This window comes from Melitaea cinxia, chromosome 4 (genome assembly GCF_905220565.1).
Source record: "Melitaea cinxia chromosome 4, ilMelCinx1.1, whole genome shotgun sequence".
In the NCBI taxonomy this organism is placed as follows: domain Eukaryota; kingdom Metazoa; phylum Arthropoda; class Insecta; order Lepidoptera; family Nymphalidae; genus Melitaea; species Melitaea cinxia.
Genome location: NC_059397.1, coordinates 14817305 through 14840406, shown reverse-complemented (window position 1 = coordinate 14840406; position 23102 = coordinate 14817305). Strand labels below are relative to the sequence as shown.

Genomic DNA, 23102 nt, shown 5'->3' with positions numbered 1-23102 from the left:
GTAACATAAAATAACACGAGAAAAAAAAACAATAACTATGTCTACTTTTTACTTAATTATTTTTCTGATTGCGTACAATTTACCTACCCACATTTTGGGGTATTGAAAAAAAGAACTACTGGCAACACTCCCGTGGTACGTCATTTCGTGACATTGAAATTATAAGTTCCGAATAACCTCAATATTATTTTGGAATAATAATAAATTTAAAGTTTTATATGTACTTACGTGTGAAACGATATTCCTTCAGATTTTTTGTTTACTTTGGTATTGTTTTTGCACCATTTAATCACACAAGACGGCATTTTATAAGCAAAGTTACTGTACGAAGCCTCGTGACATACTAACGAAAATGAGCGTAGTTTGATGCATATGTGTGCGTGAGCGCGTGTATTTACTTGAAGGAGCCGAGTTTTGTGGCTTCACTAACAACAAAGGCCGCGCATTATCTACTTTTTTTTACTATATCTATGCTTAAGCTATGGTGGTCTACTAGACCACACGTCGATACTTATGTAAATAAATATCACATCGGTACTTAAGCGGTTACACGACTAAAAGAGCATCACTACATTCTCGATCAGCTGACGGCTTGACAGTGTCCTTATGTCCTGTCTCTAACTTCAAAAAATTGTGTTTTGGTCGTGTAAATAAACAAAATATATAAATTAAACATTAAAATAAATTGAATAAATATGACAAAAGTGTGTGTTTTTATAGCTTTATTGTTAGTAGTGCTTGTAAATTGTGAACAAAATACACCAATAGTTATAACAACTTGGGATTTTGTTAATTCCACTATATCCGGTAAATACTTAATTATTATAAATGATTAGTGTTCTTTTTTTAATGATTATGTAGAATAATTTTCGTAAATATTTTAATTTACCTTAAAGCATGGAATATCCTTAAGCAAGGTGGCATTTCTCTGGATGCAATAGAAAAGGGCACATCAGTATGTGAGGAACAGCAATGCGATGGAACTGTAGGATATGGTGGAAGTCCAGATGAAAATGGTGAAACTACATTGGATGCGCTTATAATGGACGGGTATTATATATATATATATATATAATTTTTTGTTATTTGATTATCACTACATAGTATAAAACAAAGTCGCTTTCTCTGTCCCTGCACATGTATGTACGCTTAAATCTTTAAAACTACGGATTTTGATGCGGTTCTTTTTAATAGATAGATTGATTCAAGAGGAAGGTTTATATGTATAATATCATCCATTAAATAGTGGAGAAATACTGTTATTTTTGAGTTTTCTAATGTTATGTCGTAAATAATTATTTTTTTTTCGCTTAAATTGCAAACGCAGGCTGAACCCTACGAGATTTATCAAAATAATGTACTAAGTATTGTACACATTGAAAAGGTCTACAGAAAACTCCACGATGGCATATACCTATCTCTTATGGATATCCCACAATAACATTTTTTTGTCATTTACTTTTTACGACAAATAATGGCTAATTTTCGAAGCGATTTTAACCAATACAGCATTAATCCTTATCCAATTAAATACCTTAAATACATTGTTGATTGAATATAGATCTATATGGCCCTTTACAGCATATGATTTAAATGAATATTTTCGAAGATATCACAGATTTAAAAATATAGCTCGTCGGAGGCCGCGATTCTCCCTATAGCATTTTGAATTTAGCAGCGATCGGACGCGTTTATTATCGGAGCTCTCTAGCGAGGAAAATAACAATACTTAATAAAACAGTGCTTTTCAGGGCGACAATGTATCAGTAATTATAAGTGAGTTACGATAAGTAATTGTATGATAGTAGTTTTAAAATATAAATTACATTTTATTGTAAGGTTAATTTTTAAATTGCACTTATAGTAAATAATTAGTATAAGTACATACGGTTAGATAAGATTAACCATAATTTTTGTATTGGAATTTTCTATTAAGATCTTGGTTAAAATTTAGAGTAAAATCAATTTAATATTAGGGAAATTATTTTCAAAAATCGTAATTTAAGTTGAGGTATGTAAGTTCAGAAAAAGAACTTAATAGAATGGGTATCTTTTGTTGTTGATGATTGTTGATTATCTTTTGTTTTTAGTCGAACGAATAGCAAAGTATTTTTAATTAAATTAAAATCGTAGTTTAAGTTGAGGTTTTTCAGTTAAAAAAAAAAACTGAATAGAATAGGTATCTTTTGTTTTTTATGATCGTTGATTATCTTTTGTTTCTAAATGGTAAGTATTTAGATATTTTTTACTGCGGCACACACTAATAATATGGCAATTTGTGCATAGGTAATCATACATATAGAACTGAGTAAATTTTGTACAGAAATGATAATGTCTGGCAGACGTCGTCGTTCGAACATAGGTCATAGTACAGTGAATGCCAGAAGAGTACGTTCAGCAAGAGATAAAGAATCGTCAACGGAACGTGAGGCTCGCCTTAGTCAGGCTCGGGATAGAAAGAGTTGAGAGAGAGAGAATCTTCAGTAGAGCGTGAGGTTCGTCTCAGTCAGGCTCGGGATAGATATAGAGCTGAGATAGAGAGAGAATCTTCAGTAGAGCGTGAGGTTCGTCTCAGTCAGGCTCGGGATAGATATAGAGCTGAGATAGAGAGAGAACCTTCAGTAGAGCGTGAGGTTCGCCGCAGTCAGGCTCGGGATAGATATAGAGCTGAGAGAGAGAGAGAGAATCTTCAGTAGAGCGTGAGGTTCGCCGCAGCCGAGATAGGGATAGACATTCGACCAGAAAAAAGTATTCACTGCATTACTAGCAACAATTGATAACAATGAAGGGAAATTGTTTTTCCTTGATGCTCCAGGAGGTACAGGAAAAACATTTTTAATCAACCTGCTTTTAAAAAAGTGAGATCTACCGGAAAAATTGCGTTAGCTGTTGCGTCATCCGGCATTGCCACTACGCTTTTGGGCCGAACCGCACACTCTACATTCAAGCTCCCGCTGAAAATCGCCACCGATGATAATAACAGCGTCTGTAGTGTTTCTAAACAGAGCAATACAGGAAAATTGATGCGTGACTGCTCATCAATAGTCTAGGACGAAGCTACCATGTCAAACAAGACGTCTGTGGAAGCATTGGATAGGACAATGCGCGATTTGCACAACAAAAATTCGCCTACGGGAGGATGTACAATTCTGTTCTCAGGAGATTTCCGCCAAATTCTACCAGTTGTGACTCGAGGAAACCTTTGGCCACATGTCAATAAATTAGAGCTAAAACTAATATGAGGGTTTCGTCATCTTCACGTGAAAACAGGCTATTTCCAGAGATGCTGCTAAAAGTCGGGAATGGGGAGTTAACACAAAGTAAGGGAAGGATTAACCTAGAAAACCTTTGTGTTTTGATAGACAACATCCAAGAGTTAGTCAACAATGTCTATCCTGACATTGATAACATAAATTATAAGACAATAACTTGGTTTAAAGAAAGGGCGATTCTGTCACCAACTAACGAACAAGTAGATAAGGTAAATAACTTGATTCTTTCAAAGATTGATGCGCCGACGAAAATATACTACTCGGTCGATACTGTTCTCGATTTGGAAGAAGCTGTTCATTTTCCTACAGAATTTCTAAACTCTTTGAACCCGTCTGGACTCTCTCCTCACAAAATGGTGTTGAAAGTAGGTTGTCCTGTTATTTTATTAAGAAACCTGAATCCACCTAAACTTTGCACGCGTTTGCTGGTAAAATCACTGAAAACATTCATAATAGAGTGCACAATACTCACAGGATGTGGTACCGGAGAAGATGTATTGATTCCCCGAATCCCTCTGATACCATCGGATTTACCCTTCCAATTTAAACGTTTACAGTTTCCGGTAAAGACATCTTTTGCATTGACAATTAATAAATCGCATATAATATATTGATTGTTGTAAAAATAAAATAAATAGGTTAAAAATATGAGGTAGTAAAGAATATTACATACAAATATACATACATACAAGATACGCGCGAAAAACATAACCCTTCCTTGGCAGTCGGGTAAAAATCAAAAAGTAAAAAACGTAGGGTATATTCCAAAGATATATTGTATTTCTGTAGTGCATTTAGCATCAGCATTGCACCCGTGCGAAGCCGGGGCGGGTCGCTAGTTGTATATAAAACTAGATTATTGAAGTAAAAATTGTTTACGCACGCTTGACTTGGGGAGTAAGATGGTGAATGCGTGACGAGAGGGCTACGAAAAGTGAGATCGGACGAGGCGAACGGAAGTTGAGAGAGATATATAAGTTAGTGAATTTAGAAAGATTGAGAGTTAAGTTTCGTAAGTTTTACTTCAGTCGTGTGGGCTAAAGGACATTCGTATTTTAGTTTATTCATGAAGTGTTACTGTCTTAACTGCATCGACATTGTTTTATATTTCTTCGATTTAATCGGACTATAGGAACTATAGTGATTAGTTTAATCAAAATCAGTCATTTGTTAAATGCTAAACATTTTGTGAAATTCATGAGACAACAGACAGTAATACAACAATTACAATAATTGCTTTGATAAAATATTCAATATTTAGAATAGGGGTCATCCGTAAAATACGTCACGTTGAATTTTATCATTTTAGACGGCCCCACCTCTAGTCACGCTATGTGACGTTTTCAGTTCCCCCTAACAAATATTAGGTCACATAAGCTAGGCCTTCTTCTTGTTAACAATTTCGTGATTAAAATCAGCATACAGATTAATGATTCGATCTTATATATTATTTGGGAGATATATGTATAAAAAAATCTCATCATATTTCAGCATCCTATGCAAGACTTTCTTCCCCCCTATTTGGAAACGTATTTATGAATAACCCTGTATGGAAGCTAATATAAATGCAATTCTAATCCTTAATATATATATATATATATCATCATTACAGCCTATACAGTCCACTGCTGGACATAGGCCTCCACAAGTTTACGTCAAAAATAATGTGAACTCATGTGTTTTGCCCATAGTCACCACGCTGGGCAGGTGGGTTGGTGACCGCAGTACTGGCTTTGTCGCACCGAAGACCCTGCTGCCCGTCTTCGGCCTGTGTATTTCAATCCAGCAGTTAGATGGTTATTCCGCCACCGGTCGGCTTTTTAAGTTCCAAGGTGGTAGCGGAACTGTGTTATCCCTTAGTCGCCTCTTACGACACCCACGGGAAGAGAGGGGGTGGCTATATTCTTTAGTACCGTAGCCACACAGTACATATATATATACTTATATATTATTTTAACAGAAGGACAATGAATGTTGGTGCAGTGGGTGCAATACGGAGGATTAAGAGTGCAGCATCAGTCGCAAGGCATGTTTTAGAGCATACGAAACATTCTATCCTAGTTGGTGAATTGGCGACACAATTTGCAGAACAAATGGGTTTTCAAGAGGAATCATTAAGCACACCAGAATCAAAAAGGATATGGTTGGGTTGGTATTATGCACACCACTGCCAACCTAATTTTTGGACGGTAATACTAGTCATTTAATTTACTCCAATGTTACATTAATTTCTATAATTGTGATACCATTATAGAATATGATTTAAGATTACTATTTACTTTTACTATATTTCAAACTAGTATTTCGAAATGAAAAGACACCATGTTCCTGGATCCCAGAAGCATAAAAAATGTTGTACCCGAAACAAAACAAAATCTTTCAAGTAAAATTTATTGTGTTTTAAATTTGTAAATGATTAAGTCGCAAATTCAAGTACTAATAAAGGAGGAGAAAGCAAGGGAAGGGGAAAAAAGCTTTTGTGAAAGAGCAATTAAAAACAAAGCATTATTTAACTACTCGATAAATCTGTGTCTAACTAAAAAAAAAAAACAGTATCGATAGTTTTAACCTTAGACTGACTAACCCAATTCTTACCTTTTAACTACAAACTAAACTAAATATTTAAAATCTTTCTAAAAGCGATAATCTGTCCTATAAGTACCCGAACTTTTTCGTTTTTTTTTTTAGGAAAAGAGAATACAAATTTACTAGCAATTTAGTTTGTAATAATTGTGTTTGCTCGCAAACGAAAAAAACTGACTTCAGTTACATCGACAAGTAATTCAATGTACGTACACGAAAAAATAGTCAAGTAAATACGCATTATTAGAGATAACTCAAAAATTACTCGTCAGGTCTCCATCAAATTTAATTGGAACCGTATGACAAGCTTTGAATTAAAAAACGAATCCTCAAAATTGGTTCACACGTACGTAATAATTGTGTTTGCTCGCAAACGAAAAAAAACCGACTTCAATTACATCGACGAGTAATACAACGTAGATCGACGAAAAAATAGTCAAGTAACTACGCGTTATCAAAGATAACTCAAAAAGTAGTTATCAGATCTTGATAAAATTTAAATGTGACCACATGATAAACATCCGCTTTCGATTAAATTAAAAATTATCAAAATCGGTACACCCAGTAAAAAGTTATAGCGGATTTTCGAGAGTTTCCCTCGATTTCTCTGGGATACCATCATCAGATCCTGGTTTTCTTATCATGGTACCAAACTAGGGACATTTCCTTTCCAATAAAAAAAGAAATATCAAAATCGGTACATCCAGTAGAAAGTTATGCAGTATAATACAACGTAGGTCGACGAAAAAAGCGTGAAGTAAAAACGCATTATTAGATATAACTCGAAAACTAGTTGTTAGATCTCAAATAAATTTAAATGGGACCAATTGGCACACACCACCTTTCGATTAAAAAATTTTTTGTCGAAATCGGTCCACCCGGCCAAAAGTTCTGATGTAACATACATAAAAAAAAAAAAAAAATACAGTCGAATTGAGAACCTCCTCCTTTTTTGGAAGTCGGTTAAAAATAAATACGGATTAAGAACCTCCTCTTTTTTGTAGTCGGTTAAAATTAATTTGAATATCTAAAAATACTGAAAAACAGTCAAACCTACATTTATCAGATTTGACTATTTTTCTGAATGATAGAGTTACAAATTTTCATCGGGATTTTAAAAGAGACACAGACAGGCTTTAAAAAAAAATACCATCCCCCGTGAAATGTTTAAGGGGGGACCCTTAAACATTTCACGTATTTTATGAACGCTCCCTTACAACCAAAACAACTTTTTGGGATTTTATCGCGATTTATTAACTTTTTTAAATGCCCATCGACGAGGATCCCAGTCCTCCCGTGTACATGGTTGCTGTAAAGAATTCGAAACATCAGACATTTAAAAAACTTAATAAACCACCATAAAATCCGAAAAAGTTGTTTTGATTGTAAGGGGGCGTTCATAAAATACGTGAAATGTTTAAGGGGGGGAGGGAGTCGAGTAAAATCTCATCTAATCTTACGTTGGAGATAGGGCCTCGGCAAACATCACGCATTTTTTTTTCTACTTGAAACAAAAATACATAATATTTTGGTCCATTTAATCCAGATTGTACACATGCTTAATCTAAAGCGTAATCATAATACGATTAAGATCATTCACTAATTCGTTCGAAAGAAAATAATTTCATTCATACTTCGACGTTATACATCTACTGACTGTCTGATTTGTTGATTGTGTCTGATTACTAGTCTTAACTAGTCGTAAATAAAAGCACGAAGCAAAATTTTTTTCTTTTTACAATAACAATCCAACGCGTTTACGTAAGAAACCCACATTTTGAAAAATCTCACGTGAGATTGGGGGTTGGGGGAGGGGGTTGAATACAATCTCACCCTACAGAAATTTTAAAAAAATACCTCAAGTAATTTGTGGACGCCCCCTAATGAGTGAAATTCGTGTAAACATTAGATAACAATATAAGTATAATAAGTCTATTTATTTGGGACTTTGAAATCGATACAAATAGAGAATCCGCTCAATGGGAAAATTCAAATAAAAGTTCATAAAAACATTGTTTTCAAAATGTATTTCTGTTTCTCATGAAAAATGTAAAAATAAATAAAGAGATATAAAAAATAGTTATAAAGCCCTCGGCAAGTACGGTGTCGGAGGATTTTATCGGTCCTGAAATCGTTCGCGTTGTGCCGTTAATTTTATTTTAGTAAGCAGGAAAAAAATAATTTACCTACAAAAAGCACTAATGGAGACTAAACTGGGGAGGTTTGAACTTCAAGTTTTTACTTTTCACATAAAACAGGAAATTGATGGGTATCATGACCTAAACCTATTACAAAGCTTTGTACTAAATTATGGTATAACTTTTCAGTTGATAATGTGATTAAGAATCGCAGTTCAGAATTTGCCTGGGGTACAGACAATATACATCCCAATATGTTGTTCTAGGGTTCAATTTCCCATTTTCGATCTTAAATGTTAGTGTACTCGTATATTCGATATTGAGAGTGATATCTTGTTTATAACCGTCATGCGATAACTTTTGAATACTATCAATAAGGTCAAGTCTTTTATCTTATTGCAGGATGTCACGCCCGATCCAAGTAAATTCTGTGGACCGTACAAAAAATTAGAACAGAGAATCGATAAATGGTTGCCCATGAAAGTAGACAGACATAATCATGATACTATTGGAATGGTCGCAATAGACAGTAAGGGAGACGTAGCGGCTGGGACTTCAACAAATGGAGCAAAGTTCAAAATCCCCGGGTTTGTTTTTTCAATTTGCAATGAAATAAAATTACTGTTATAAAAAAATTAACAGAAATTTAATATTCTTTTACGTTTAAATTATTTGATCTATTTACGTGCTTAAATACAATTCTAAATAAAGTTGATTATTGGAAACAATAATAAGAATAAATGTATTAAGACTCAATGAACAAATAAAAAATAACATTAATTATTAGAACTCTTTATAAAACAATATAAAAAACAATCTATATCTAATGTAAACCATAATACAAGAAGATTCTCTAGATTAGGTTTCATAATAAAATTACGTCAGCAATATGACGTCATATCTTCATTAAAATCATGTTCGTGCTATACCTACGTCGTGATAATTCGTTTCATAATGAAACTATTAATGTTCAATATAAAACAATAACATTAATTTTAAATTACTTTTATCAGCAACTTTAACGTTACACTCCATAACAATATTTTAATGAAGAAACATTCTAACGATAATACCTAATCACTTACGCTTCAGCCTGTAATATCCCACTACTGGGCATAGGCCTCTTTCTCCAAGTAGGAGAAGGATCAGAGCCTAATCCACCACACTGCTCCAATTTGTCGCTATCAGGTGTACATGATAACAACCGGGACCGACGGCTTAAAGTGCTCTCCGAGGCACGGTGGGGAGACCCAAAGGACTGCACAAACACCCAGACCACGGCAAACACCTGTATGGCCAATACAAATGTCTATCACGTGCGGAAATCGAACCCGCAACCGCCAGCGCAACAGGTACAATCCATGGCTGTAACCGTGGCGCCAACGCGGCGTCCCATACGGTACGATAATACCTAAAGAATAGTGTTTTGAGAATTGAGATTTTACACTAACACGATGTCGATCGCCATTAACAATACCTAAATCCAAGTTTAGAAATAAAATAGCCAAGCGTTTTTACAGCAATCATCAAGAGGTGACGACTGTAAAAACGATTGGCTATTTTATGGTCTCGTATGCAATGACAAATATTGATATTGTTTATTTATTCTAAAAAAAAATTTTGTTTTTATTGTCGTTGTCTGTTAATTCTCCTTGAGAATCTTTCCTGATCTTTTTCTGTTTTCAGACGTATTGGCGACTCGCCAATCCCTGGTGCAGGTGCTTATGCAGATAACGCTGTAGGAGGCGCTGCTGCTACTGGTGATGGAGATGTAATGCTCAGATTTCTACCAAGGTATTTAATCAGCTTGTGACATTTTACTACTACACAGGCTTTTTTCTCCATGTAGAAGGGTCGGAGCTTAATCCAACTCGCTGCTCCAATGCGGCTTGGCGGTTCCCTACTAAGAGTAACGATTGATATCAGGTGTAGGAATATGATACCAACCTGGACAGTCAACAGGACCAGTAAGGTCAGACACCCAGACTGGAAATGAATAAATAAATATCATAAATAAATATAATATATAATATAAATATTCCGAGCGGGAATTGAACCCGAAACCGCTGGTGTTTAGGTCCCGCGTACAAACATGCACCACTAAGCCAGAGTGGCGTTAGATATTAAAACCTACATTTTTATTTAAGAATAAAAATATACTTTATTGTACAACCACAATACATGTAACATAAAAGAAAAAGAAAGAAGCAAGAAAAAAAAAAATAATAATAACAAAAAAAAGGAATTTACAAAAGGGGGTCTTATCGCTAAAGAGCGATCTCTTCCAGACAACCTTTAGAAAAAGGAATAAGAATGAAGCGGCATAGAGGTGTACTTTAAAATAACATATGTAAACACATATAATTATATAAATATACATACACTTAAATAGATATAATTACATACATACATATATATATATATTGTTTAAGTGTTATTTTGGTTTATGTGTGTACATTAAACTAAACATCAAAGGTAATCGCAAATATTAACTTTCAGTTTTTTGTTACTTTTTCTAGTTTTCTAGCCGTAGAAGAAATGCGTCGCGGTAAGACTCCAACTGAAGCTGCTCGGGTAGCTATAAATAGAATAGCATCATATTACCCTGACTTCGCAGGGGCAGTAATCGCTGTGAACGTTGATGGAGTTTATGGGGCAGCCTGTCATGGTTTAGGAGACCAACCCTTTCCCTTTGTTGTTCAGCGTATTACTATGGATAAATATAAAGTTGAAACTGTAAATTGTTCCTGGCCACTAAACTAAATGTTAGTTAAAAGAAATGAAAATAGATATTTTAATGTTTAATATTTATTGAAATAATTATAGTTTGTGTATAAAATAATGCATATTGTTTTAGATTAAAAATTTTAGTATATTGTTGACTTTTATTTAAATATATATCTCTGGTACAGTTTGAATGAATCTGAATCAGTTAAAAAATTATTTATGTTAACTTTCTCTGAACATAAAATCTATATTTACATATAATTAAATGGTAGGAAAGTCAAAACTGTACATTGAATATTTTTTAAAAAGAATACTTGGGGTGTGATCTACAATCGATACCGAAGCAAAAAATACAGTTTTTAGAATTTTTGTCTGTTTGTCTGTATGTATGTCCGGGATAAACTCAAAAAGTACCACATGGATTTACTTCAAATTTGGCACGAATATTATTAAGAAGTCGGGTCAACATATAGGCTACATATTATCATGCTATCACCTACCGGGAACGAACAGAACAGAACTACAGTGAACCTTTATTTCCTCAACGCATTCTGAAACAACGTGTAATCTAACGACGCATATTTGAATGTTGTTGTTATTATGTTAATAACCATGCTATATAAGCTAGCTTCACACTATAAAAATCACGCAATATAAGTAACTAAGCCAATAAACATAAATGAATATTAGTAGACAAGACAATTTTAAAACAGCGCCATCTATGAGATTTTTTTGTAGATATGAAATGTAAAATGGGTAAATGAATGTTATTTTAAAAGGTATAATCGTAGGTATTTTTGGTGCTGTATAGCGTTCACGCAGACGATGTCGCGGGCAGCAGCTAGTGGGAATATAAAAAGAATACATAGAAGTAAACTAAATGTAGAGCTAAATGAGAAAGCAAATGATTTGCTTGTTTTTAATAGATAAAAACTAAAAGGATAATTAGTATGAGATAAACACATTCAAGAAGAGGTAAAACTAAACATAATAATCTGGCCAGAAATACTACACTTCAGCCTGTATTATCCCACCGCTGGGCATAGGCCTCTATCCCCATATAGAATGGTCAGAGCTTAATCCACCACGCTGCTCCAATGCGGGTTGGCGGACCATAAAAACTGTTAAAATTAAAAATAAACAAAATAGTACATTTGAATTAGGAATCTGTCATTTTTATATAAACGTTCATTGTGTTTTCTCATTTTCGCGCCAAAACATTGTAAAATATATTGTGATATTAAAATGGGTGAGAAAGAGAACCAAATCGCCTTGATTGCATTACACAAAGTAGGTAAGGAGCCAAATATAATTTTTTAATACTCTCCATATGCTTAGTCAATGTTTGTCACTGGGCTATTGATAGGTACAATAAAACCTCTGTTTGTGACAGAAAAAGATCTAGCCGTCCAGCTAGTATTTGTTAGAAAAAGGCAACCATAGCAGTAAGGGAAAGAATCAGAAGAAATCCTGTACGAAAGCAAAAGATTTTATCTAGAGAGAAGAAGATAGCACCTATAACCATGTCGCATATTTTAAAAGTAGCTTAGGACTTGCAGTCTGTAAGAGAAGTTCTGGTCATTCCTTAAATGATAATTTAAAAAAAAACAACTTAAGCTGTACGCAAAGGGAGATCACAGATTTTTTTTGTTTACAGATGAAAAATTTATATAATTGAGCAATATCTTAACAATCAAAATGACATTATTTATGCTCAAAGCTTTCTAATTAGTCAACAGAGTACAACATGGGCATTCCGTCTTCAGTGATGGTTTGGTGGGGTGTGAAGGAGAGACTGAGCCATACTTTTGTGAAAATGGTATCAAAACAATGGCACAAGTCTATCAAGATAACATTCTTGAGAAGGTAGTTAAGCCCCTTAACAACACCATGTTCAATAACCAAGAATGGCCCTTTCAGCCTGACTCTGCTGTAGATCATAAAGCTCGATCCACCCATTCTTGGTTAGAAACTAACATTTCTACTTCATCAGAGCTGAAGACTGGCCGTCATCTAGCTCCTATCTTAATCCTCTGGATTATGATTTTAGGTCAGTTTTAGAGAGTATGGCTCGCTTTAAATGCCATGACAATTTGGAGTCCCTAAAACAATCCATATGATTGGGTAGTGAGAAATGTTCCCATGGAAAGAGTGCGTGCTTTTATTGATAAATGGTCTCAACATTTAAAGGAATGTATAGCAGCCAATGGAGACCACTTCGAATAGGCTTTATATATTTTTAATAGTTTTATATTAATGTATATTAAACTTACACACTAGTAATCATGCTATGCAATAGAAAAATGTTTGTAACAATATTCAGGGCAAGACTATGAATGAGATGTTAAGTAACAACTTGTTAACACATATTTACTAAAATAACAAGTTATTAGTAAAAAAATTGTCTTTTTTACAGCATGGATACACAAAGCAGACTGTAAAGCATTAAATATTGGTTATAAAGAAATATAGTAGTAACTATAATTAGAAAACAGATCGTTTACTTTTGATATTGCAGTTACTTAATAAAGTCATATTTTTTACTGAATTTTCAATTTCATTGTCACAAATGTTGAAAATAGGTAGTTTATTACATTGGTATTGTTTTTAATGAGAATAAAAATAACATTATTTTATTTATACTAAAAGAAAATCTATCGAAAAGTAAGAATAAAAGTAACCTTTACATAAAAAAACGTAAATTATGAAAAAAAGAATTTAAACACTGATAAAGGTTAGGAATTAGGATAAAAAAATATATTAAATGTCACTTGTCACATTTTTTTAAATACTGTGCATGTTTTTTTTAGGAAATTGTTTCTTTGCATCTTCTAAAACAATAATGAGCGATAATATAAAGATTACGGTATATTTTTTTATTAAAGTTTTGTATGATGCGAAATGGATGCGAATCGCTACAAAATCGGTTTTTAGTTTTCTTAGTTTCATTCGTTCAATTATAATGATTCATGATAGACAACAGCATTATAAACTTTGACAGTATCATTAATTTTAATACAGTTACCTAATTTATTTCAGCTGCCAAGCAAAGTAAAAATAAATGTTAAACTTTGAAAGATAAGCTTGAATTCAGCTATATAATGATATAGATGATAGAATAATCAATAAAATTACACATATATATATCTATCCCGATCTATAGAAATAAATAAAATTGTAGTGTCTATGTATTTGTAATATTAAAATAACCGCTTTTTATTAGATTCATATGTATGATGTATACAAAGTACATTTACCAAAATAACATTTTTTTATGATTTCTATCTGTTTGTTCCGGCTAATCTCTGAAACAGCTGAACTGATTTTAGCGTGACTGACACTGGCACATAGTAGAGCTAGCAGATGTAACTTGCTTACCGTTGCGTAACTCTGCTAACTGTACAATAACTATTTTTCTAAATTCCACGCGGACGAAGTCGCGGGCAAGGCTAGTATTAAATAAATGTTACTCATTTCAAAATAAGAGTTTATTTTTCTTGTATGAATAAAATAATAAGAGTCTGTTAGTAATTGATATATTTCTTTATTTAAACTTTGTATTCTGAATATGGCGACTTGGTCAATGGAATATCTCTCCATAAATCTGGTGTCAGGTAAGCATAGGTCTTAGCTATAGCTGCATAAGTAGCTTTAGCGAAGTTGCCAAGAGTTCCAGTAGAACCACGAGCTGAAGTGTAACAGTCTTGTACACCAGCCATCTGAAGCAGTTTCTTAGGAACTGGAGCAGACACGATACCAGTACCACGAGGAGCGGGAATCAGACGCACAGTAACTGAACCACATTTGCCAGTAACCTGGAAATGAATTTTACAAAAATTCATTACTCATGAATAAAAATAACTAAAATATGTTAAATAACAAACTTAATTTCAGACGCATTATAGTATCAACGGCGAGGCCTCAAAGATTATACCGCAAATGTAATTTTATCAGTTTCATCATTAAAAATTAATTCGTAAAAAATTAATTAATATATATTAATGTATGTTTACCTTGCACGGGACAGTGTGTGGTTTGCCGATTTTGTTTCCCCAGTATCCTCTTCGCACTGGTAAAACAGACAATTTAGCCAAGATGATAGCGCCTCTAATGGCAGTTGCCACTTCCTTGCTGCACTTGACGCCAAGACCAATATGTCCGTTGTTGTCTCCGATTGCCACGAATGCCTTGAAACGTGTGCGTTGACCAGCACGTGTCTGCTTCTGAACGGGCATGATTTTAAGCACTTCATCGTTCAACGAAGAACCGAGAAAGAAGTCGATAATTTCGAATTCTTTGATGGGCAAAGAGAACAAATAAATGTTTTCTAGTTTATCGATCTTTCCATCTTTGACGAGACGGCCTAACTTCGTTACTGGAGCCCATTCTTTTGCGTCCTCCTTGCCACGCCCACGACCACGACCACGTCCACGGCCACGACCACGGGGTCCACCACGGCCTCTATCACCTCCACGAGACCCAAAGCCACCGCGAAAAGCACCACGACCACTGGCTGGAGCTGCGTCCGCCATTCTGTAAAAATAATAAATTGCATTTTACGTTTTAAACATGGTTACAAATATTGTTTTATTACAGGTTATTACGTAATATAAAATCAGACGCATTCAGGACATCACTGTGTATAAACACTTTGATTTAATTTAACCGCAAATGAAAATTTTGGCTTCATCACGAAAATACAATTCATCTGTTTCTCCACGTGTTTTGTTCGGTCATGTTTAAATCACAAATTTCTTAAAAACATAAAGTATCTTTGTTAAACTAAGCGATACGATTTAGAGTTCGTAATAAAAAATAATTTCTATGGAATAGTAACAACTTAAAACGTAAAAAGTAGGTAATGTAACACAACATACCTTATACCGTATGTTCGATGAGTCGGTCAAATTCAAAATGGGCTAAGATACTTAACTGCCTACTACCGAATGGCGCTTTTGTTGTTCATTCATCAAGAATGAACGAAATTTAGTAATTTAGACAATCGATCGATCGATTCTATCGATTTAACTATGATTCGAATAATATCGAATAATTTAATACAAGTATTTAAAAAAATAATAAATTATTCATTGTTCTATGTTTAATTTTTTATGCAAATAAAAGTGGTTTGAACTATATCAAAAAAAAAAAAATAATTAAAATATTAAAAAAAAGCTTTAATTGTTTTATTATTCAAAATAATTAATATTTGTAAAATAAATTACCACCGTAAAACGGTTAAGAGTTAAGAATTCAAATTACACACGGTGAATTTTCTATATTATTGAGATATATTTATGAGATACGATACTATTAGTAATCATTTCTTTTTTCCTTTTTAATCTGCCTCTATTATACTACAAATAATAAAAAATTCTATAATATGTTCGTGGAATAAAACATGCCCAGCTGAAAGGTACGAATAAACAACGATTATTGTATGGGAAGTTATTGTAAACTATTGTGTGTTTGAAACAGCGATTCCAAAATTTTCATACAATTTTTATCTATTTTTATCTGAGCTATCTGGATACAGATAGATTACAGATGGATTCCAGATAGATAAAGATATAGATAGATCTTTAGAATCTCGCTCCACCCCGGTGCCCCAGTAATCAAGTATTACCTATCCCAGTAGACTGGCGTAGCCCAGGGTGGACAGTGCCAACCTAGTTCGATAAATACTGGGGTGGCCATAGCCCAATAGTCCATCGAACTACTTTCTCGGGGTTAAGGAATGCGCTGTCGTGCCTTAGGGCAGGTGAGAGAACCCACCCATCCCGTTCTCCACTTGGGGGGAGTAAACACGACCCCCACTTCTCCGCGTCGTCTCAAAGCCAACCCTCAACGTCAGCACCTTCGTGCCATTCGTAACCCACCCCCGAACCAACCTTTTCAAGCCGGGAGATGAGTTTGTCAGACTCCCCCGGTGGTCCAGGGCTGGCCCAGGGGCTTGTGGTCATAAAAGCCATGCTCGACAGTGAGAGATCGTGGCAGACGGCGGTCTCCTTCTGCGAAGAGATAATGAAGGAGGCAGAAGGAGGCCGCGGAGTGGGCCAGGATGTCTCTGCTGACCCACTCTGGCACAGACGTACGGGGACAAGGAGGAGACATTTTGCCCACCTCCTCCCCCCTTGTAATAGCGGGGTCACCGGCCGACAGTCGGGGGACTTCGGCCGGCCGGACGACACGACCCCACACGTCTGAGAGCCTTGTTGTGAGCGAGGCCACCCCACCATTGTGTCGGGGCCCGGAGTCTTTGTCTGGGCCTACCGCCGGGGCGAGGTTTCGAATGCTAACGCGACCCCATCTCGCCCCACCCAGGTGGACAACTGCTCGCACGTGGTGGTTTTTAGTCAGTAGGAGTCTGACATAACCCTCTGGTGCCCCCACGACGGAGATTATCCATGATGGATTTTTCCCACGTAAAAAAGGGACTTGTGGTCACAGGTCGTACACCTAGGACTGCCGCCCGAGGTTCCCGATGCGTTTTCGCTCCCTCCTCTGCGGGTTTGGTTGGCGGACATCCGAAGACCCCTACCACTCGCAAGCGAGTGGCGTTCCCTTATCTACCACCCGGGGATGCACCCAGTAGGAGCAACTCCCGTGGGTAACTTGATGAGTCTATTTAATCGTAAGTAATTCTTTTTAATCCCTTAACTATAAGTTTTAACCTATCTGTCAAATCCAAATAAATATGGTTTCAAATATTTTATAATTTATTAAATTGATTAGGTATAAACTTATTAAATTTATTTATTTATTTATTTGTACTTTACTGTACACCAAACAAGAAATAAAACACACAAGCTACATTAACAATAATTGGTAGAATAAATTGTGTTTGCTCGCAAACGAAAAAAAACCGACTTCAATTACATCGACGAGTAATACAACGTAGATCGACGAAAAAATACTCAAGTAACTGCGCGTTATCAAAGATTACTCTAAAAGTAGTTATCAGATCTCAATGAAATTTATATGTGACCACATGACAAACATCAGCTTTTGATTAAATTAAAAATTATTAAAATCGGTACACCCAGTAAAAAGTTATTGCGGATTTTCGAGAGTTTCCCTCGATTTCTCTGAGATCCCATCATCAGATCCTGGTTTCCTTATCATGGTACTAAACTAGGGATATCCCCTTTCCAACAAAAAAAGAATTATCAAAATCGGTACACCCAGTAAAAAGTTATTGCGGATTTTCAAGAGTTTCCCTCGATTTCTCTGGGATCCCATCATCAGATCCTGGTTTCCATATCATGGTACTAAGCTAGGTATATCTCCTTTCTAACAAAAAAAGAATTATTCAAATCGGTACATCCAGTAGAAAGTTATGCGGTATAATACAATGCAGGTCGACGAAAAAAGCGTCAAGTAAAAACGCATTATTAGATATAGCTCGAAAAGTAGCTCTTAGATCTCAAATAAATTTAAATGGGACCAATTGGCACACACCACCTTTCGATTAAAAGAAAATTTGTCGAAATCGCTTCGCCCACTCAAAAGTTCTGATGTAACATACATAAAAAAAAAAAAAAAAAAAAAAAAAAAAATACAGTCGAATTGAGAACCTCCTCCTTTTTTGGAAGTCGGTTAAAAATGTACAAAGCAACCTTTAGGCAAAGTATTATAAAGGGCAATACAGTTTAATGTTATACAAAATAATGTGAAACATCTCAATAAATGGACATGCATAAATACATATGTATATAGATAGATTGTTTACATACACATACATAAACATACATAAGATCATACTACATAAATAAGAAGTTTTTAAACAAGATTAATAGTGACAAAAGGAAATAATCATAAGACTGGAAACATAAATTATTTGAAACTATCCCTATTACATTTAGATTTGATGCCTATTACGTGAAAGGTTTTAATGCCCAATATTTCATGAGTATATTTATAACAAATTAATTGTTATTTTAAACATTTTTTTTGTAAAACGCTTATGAACAAAACTTATTAATCGTATTATGTATGTATGTATATAAATCTTCTAGATTTCAATTTAACACAGTTTTGTCCCGATTGACCATGCGATTTTTATTCACCCGTATTACGGTATTATATTATCTACGTAACTAATACCTTCCTTATCTTTTGTTATGAAATGAATGGATCATCATTAAATGAATGATATGAATGAACCATAAGCAACACACACAACAACAACAAACTTTATTCTTAATTTCTTACTCCATTCGCGTAGGAAACAACTACGCTGATCTCCGTTTATTTTGAATTCGACTTGAATTCGACTTTCTTGTCAAAATCACAGATTAACGTAAGTGTTATACTCCCGTCTAAATTCCATTTTTTTAGTTTTAATTTACATGTTTACATGATGCCGTGTTGGCGCAACGGTTACAGTCATGGATTGTGCCTGTTGCGCTGGTAGTTGCGAGTTCGATCCCCGCACATGACAAACATTTGCATTGGCAATACAGGTGTTTGCCGTGGTCTGGGTGTTTGTGTAGTCCTTGTGGGTCTCCCCGCCGTGCCTCGGAGAGCACATTGAGCCGTCGGTCCCGGTTTTTACCATCTACGCCTGATTGCGATTGATTTATGATGCCAACTCGCATTGGAGCAGCGTGGTGAATTAAGCTCTGATCCTTTCCCAACATGGGGAAAGAGGCCTGTGCCCAGTAAATATATTATAATAAAATAATAATGTTAGTAACTTGAATTTTTACTGCTATCATTTAAAAAGTAGTTTTTAAATTAACAAAGGAAAATATATTTTTTTATTAAAATTAAATACTTTTGCATTTTATCAACACGTAGAGCCTGACATTTTCATAATCAAGTCAAAATGTAACATTTGTGGTAAAATTAAATCAAAGTGCTTACACACAGTGCTCTCCGGAATGCGTCTGATTTTGATAACATTAGATGATAATTTTGAAATCATAATTATAATGTTTAAATAAACGTGCCTTTTTTGTAGATTGGCAGCGTCATGGATCTCAGTAATGACAAGCGTGTGGTGTTTCACCATTCTACGTAGTCGTGACTGGATGGGTTTACGAAAAAAAAAAAAAAAAATACAGGATCGGCTTCCAAATAGGAAATTGCGTCATGTCATCAAAGATAGGTAAGTTGGAGAACATTAACTTTTTTACTAAGAATTTAACTAACTTGTCAAGCTCGTTACAACGTAAGTTTTAAATTCAAATTATTAGTTTATATTGACAATTTTAAATTGAACAAAGAAATGAGATGATGTTTTTTTAAACATTGTTTTGTAGAACATGTGCAGTATTATCTCATTTTTATTGTGAAGTTAAAATATTCCTTTGTGGTAAAATGAAATCAAAGTGTTTACGCACAGTGCTGTCCGATAAGCGTATAATTTTGACACTATTATGTGCAATTTTTAGATCATAGCCGTGTTGTTTTAATAAATTTTGTCTTTGTTGTAGATTGACAATGGAATGGATTGCGTAGTAAGGATAGTGGATTTGATGTTTTACGTGGTCTTGTCTGCTACAGTTGACTATGATTCTGATAGACTACCTGACATCAGATTTTGGAGAAATATTCCATCAATAAAAGTTATGGCATATCTCCCCATATTTTTAAATGAATAGTCTACTAATTGAAATAAATGAAAATTTTGAATAGAAAGTATTGTTTAATTTATATACTAAATTTAAAATGCAGAAGAGTATTTAAATAAGAAATGTAGGTATGTTGCACAATACGTTAATCAGCACCGACTTCTTTGTATGCAAGTTATTCTACTCTTTGACCGACACGTATAGTGTGTTTGGCTAATCTATTAGTACGCCGACAACACTAGGCGTTCTGTAAGAATTTCCGTAATTTTTCAAAAACTAGATAATTAGGCTATAAGTTATGAAGCCATTAATTAAATTGATTCATTCTTCTCAAATATAATTCTAATTTTTCATTGTCTGAAAGAATATCCTACTGTGTAAAAATAAAATATTGTCAAGATATGGTTTTACTATTTAATTTAAAATATTGTAAACAAATACGAATAATCAGAAAAATATCATGAAATAAATTTATATGACGATATCATTATAAAAATAATGATAGTTTCATTCATTCATAATGCATTAACCATAAACAACAACATTCCATTCCAAACTTCATTCCTTCCCTCAATATCGAATGAAATAACCAGCTTCGTCCATTTTGAATTTGACCGTCGCTTCGAGCTCACGAATCAACGTAAGTTTTTCTTCCCTTTGTCTAGATTTTAAGGTTAAATTTTGAATAATAACTAAAATATATTAATTTATATTGACTTAAATGAATAATATGATAAAAATTTGTTTTCTCGAGATATGCTGTAATTTCATAGTCTGAACATAACCTAACAAAACACGTGGAATTTTATATTTTCATGATGAAGCCAAAATATTCATTTGCGGTTAATTAAACCATAGTGTTTTTACACAGTGATGTCCTTTATGCGTCTGACTTTTACATTTTAGATGATAAACTTTTATTCATTAAGATGACACATTCACAGTCGTGTTATATTGTAGAATGGCGGACGCAGCTCCAGCCGGTGGTCGTGGCGGTTTTCGCGGTGGCTTTGGATCTCGTGGTGGCGATAGAGGTCGCGGTGGGCCTCGCGGTCGCGGCCGTGGACGTGGTCGCGGTCGCGGACGTGGCAAGGAAGACCAAAAGGAATGGGTTCCAGTAACCAAGTTGGGCCGTCTCGTTAGAGAGGCAAAGATCGATAAATTGGAGAGCATCTACCTGTTCTCCTTGCCCATCAAAGAATTCGAAATTATCGACTTCTTCCTCGGCCCTTCGTTAAACGATGAAGTGCTTAAAATCATGCCCGTTCAGAAGCAAACACGTGCCGGTCAACGCACACGTTTCAAGGCATTCGTGGCAATCGGAGACAACAACGGACATATTGGTCTTGGCGTCAAGTGCAGCAAGGAAGTGGCAACTGCCATTAGAGGCGCTATCATCTTGGCTAAATTGTCTGTTTTACCAGTGCGAAGAGGATACTGGGGAAACAAAATCGGCAAACCACACACTGTCCCATGCAAGGTACACATACATCAATATATATTAATTAATTTTTTACGAATGAATATTTAATGATGAAACTGATAAAATTACATTTGCGGTATAATCTTTGAGGCCTCGCCGTTGATACTATAATGCGTCTGAAATTAAGTTTGTTATTTAACATATTTTAGTTATTTTTATTCATGAGTAATGAATTGTTGTAAAATTCATTTCCAGGTTACTGGCAAATGTGGTTCAGTTACTGTGCGTCTGATTCCCGCTCCTCGTGGTACTGGTATCGTGTCTGCTCCAGTTCCTAAGAAACTGCTTCAGATGGCTGGTGTACAAGACTGTTACACTTCAGCTCGTGGTTCTACTGGAACTCTTGGCAACTTCGCTAAAGCTACTTATGCAGCTATAGCTAAGACTTATGCTTACCTGACACCAGATTTGTGGAGGGATATTCCATTGACCAAGTCGCCATATTCCGAATTCAAAGTCTAAACAAAGGAATAAATAAATCCCATGTAGACTGTTGTTTTATTTATTTATTAATTTAAAATTTCTAACCTGAAATTAATGATTTAAAAATACATGAATGATGTTATAAGTTTATATTGACACATTTGCAAAAAATATTCATCATTACAGCCTAAACAGCCCACTGCTGGGCATAAGCCTCCACAAGTTTACGCCAAAAATAACGTGTACTCATGTGTTTTGCCCATAGTCACCACGCTGGGCAGGCGGGTTGGTGACCGCAGTACTGGCTTTGTCGCACCGAAGACGCTGCTGCCCGTCTTCGGCCTGTGTATTTCAAAGCCAGCAGTTGGATGGTTATCCCGCCACCGGTCGGCTTTTTAAGTTCCAAGGTGGTTGTGGAACCTTGTTATCCCTTAATCGCCTCTTACGACATCCACGAGAAGAGAGGGGGTGGCTAAATTCTTTAGTGCCTTAGCCACACAGCACAAAGCACACAGCAAAAAATATTGCAGTTCAGTATTTTTTTATTTTGTAAGTTTCAGTATATTGACTACTAAGCGATCATAGAAATAAAATACGATTATAGGATAACCTGTGTAACTCGAATCTTTACTTTTTATTTGTTATTGGTACTTAACTAGATAAGATATATTCGATTTTCTAACAGTAGGGTACTTAAATACTAGCCTTTTTTCAAATGAATATGCAAAGACAATATCCGTTTATGAGTAGTTTATAATAGTCTTGATCCTATCTTAAATGGATTAGAATAACTTCAAAATCGAAGAGTAAAAAAGTTTTTTCGTTGCATGTCGACAGTGTCTCAACATCTGCTATCGTGGATTCCGTTACAGCTCGAGAGTGAATATTTTTGTTTATA

At 34.9% G+C, this 23102-nt stretch overlaps 3 protein-coding genes and 1 long non-coding RNA gene across 5 annotated transcripts; 3 read left to right on the top strand and 1 right to left on the bottom strand.

The window, feature by feature from the left end:
* The first annotated feature begins 573 nt into the window (after nucleotides 1-573).
* LOC123669941 (N(4)-(Beta-N-acetylglucosaminyl)-L-asparaginase) lies at nucleotides 574-10896 on the top strand. The gene is made up of 6 exons (XM_045603453.1): nucleotides 574-807; nucleotides 897-1050; nucleotides 5233-5461; nucleotides 8396-8580; nucleotides 9680-9787; nucleotides 10513-10896. Exons 1-6 carry the CDS (start codon nucleotides 696-698, stop codon nucleotides 10754-10756), a joined length of 1032 nt encoding a protein of 343 aa, XP_045459409.1. The 5' UTR covers nucleotides 574-695; the 3' UTR covers nucleotides 10757-10896.
* Nucleotides 10897-14248: 3352 nt separating this feature from the next.
* On the bottom strand, nucleotides 14249-15253 carry LOC123669940 (40S ribosomal protein S2). Its single transcript, XM_045603452.1, has 2 exons — nucleotides 14734-15253; nucleotides 14249-14535 (listed from the first exon to the last, which is right to left on the bottom strand). The coding sequence occupies exons 1-2, from the start codon at nucleotides 15250-15252 to the stop codon at nucleotides 14269-14271; spliced, it is 786 nt and encodes a 261-aa protein (XP_045459408.1). The 5' UTR covers nucleotide 15253; the 3' UTR covers nucleotides 14249-14268.
* A 3677-nt stretch (nucleotides 15254-18930) lies between these two features.
* LOC123669939 lies at nucleotides 18931-20365 on the top strand. 2 transcript variants are annotated; one of them, XR_006745831.1, is made up of 3 exons: nucleotides 18931-19022; nucleotides 19686-19832; nucleotides 20161-20365. It is a non-coding gene; the product is annotated as an uncharacterized LOC123669939 (long non-coding RNA). The 2 variants fall into 2 exon arrangements; XR_006745830.1 differs by lacking the exon at nucleotides 18931-19022 and having other exon boundaries at nucleotides 19505-19832.
* Nucleotides 20366-20823: 458 nt separating this feature from the next.
* LOC123670286 (40S ribosomal protein S2-like) lies at nucleotides 20824-22269 on the top strand. The gene is made up of 3 exons (XM_045603792.1): nucleotides 20824-20938; nucleotides 21259-21778; nucleotides 21977-22269. The coding sequence occupies exons 2-3, from the start codon at nucleotides 21260-21262 to the stop codon at nucleotides 22241-22243; spliced, it is 786 nt and encodes a 261-aa protein (XP_045459748.1). The 5' UTR covers nucleotides 20824-20938; nucleotide 21259; the 3' UTR covers nucleotides 22244-22269.
* Nucleotides 22270-23102: the final 833 nt, after the last annotated feature.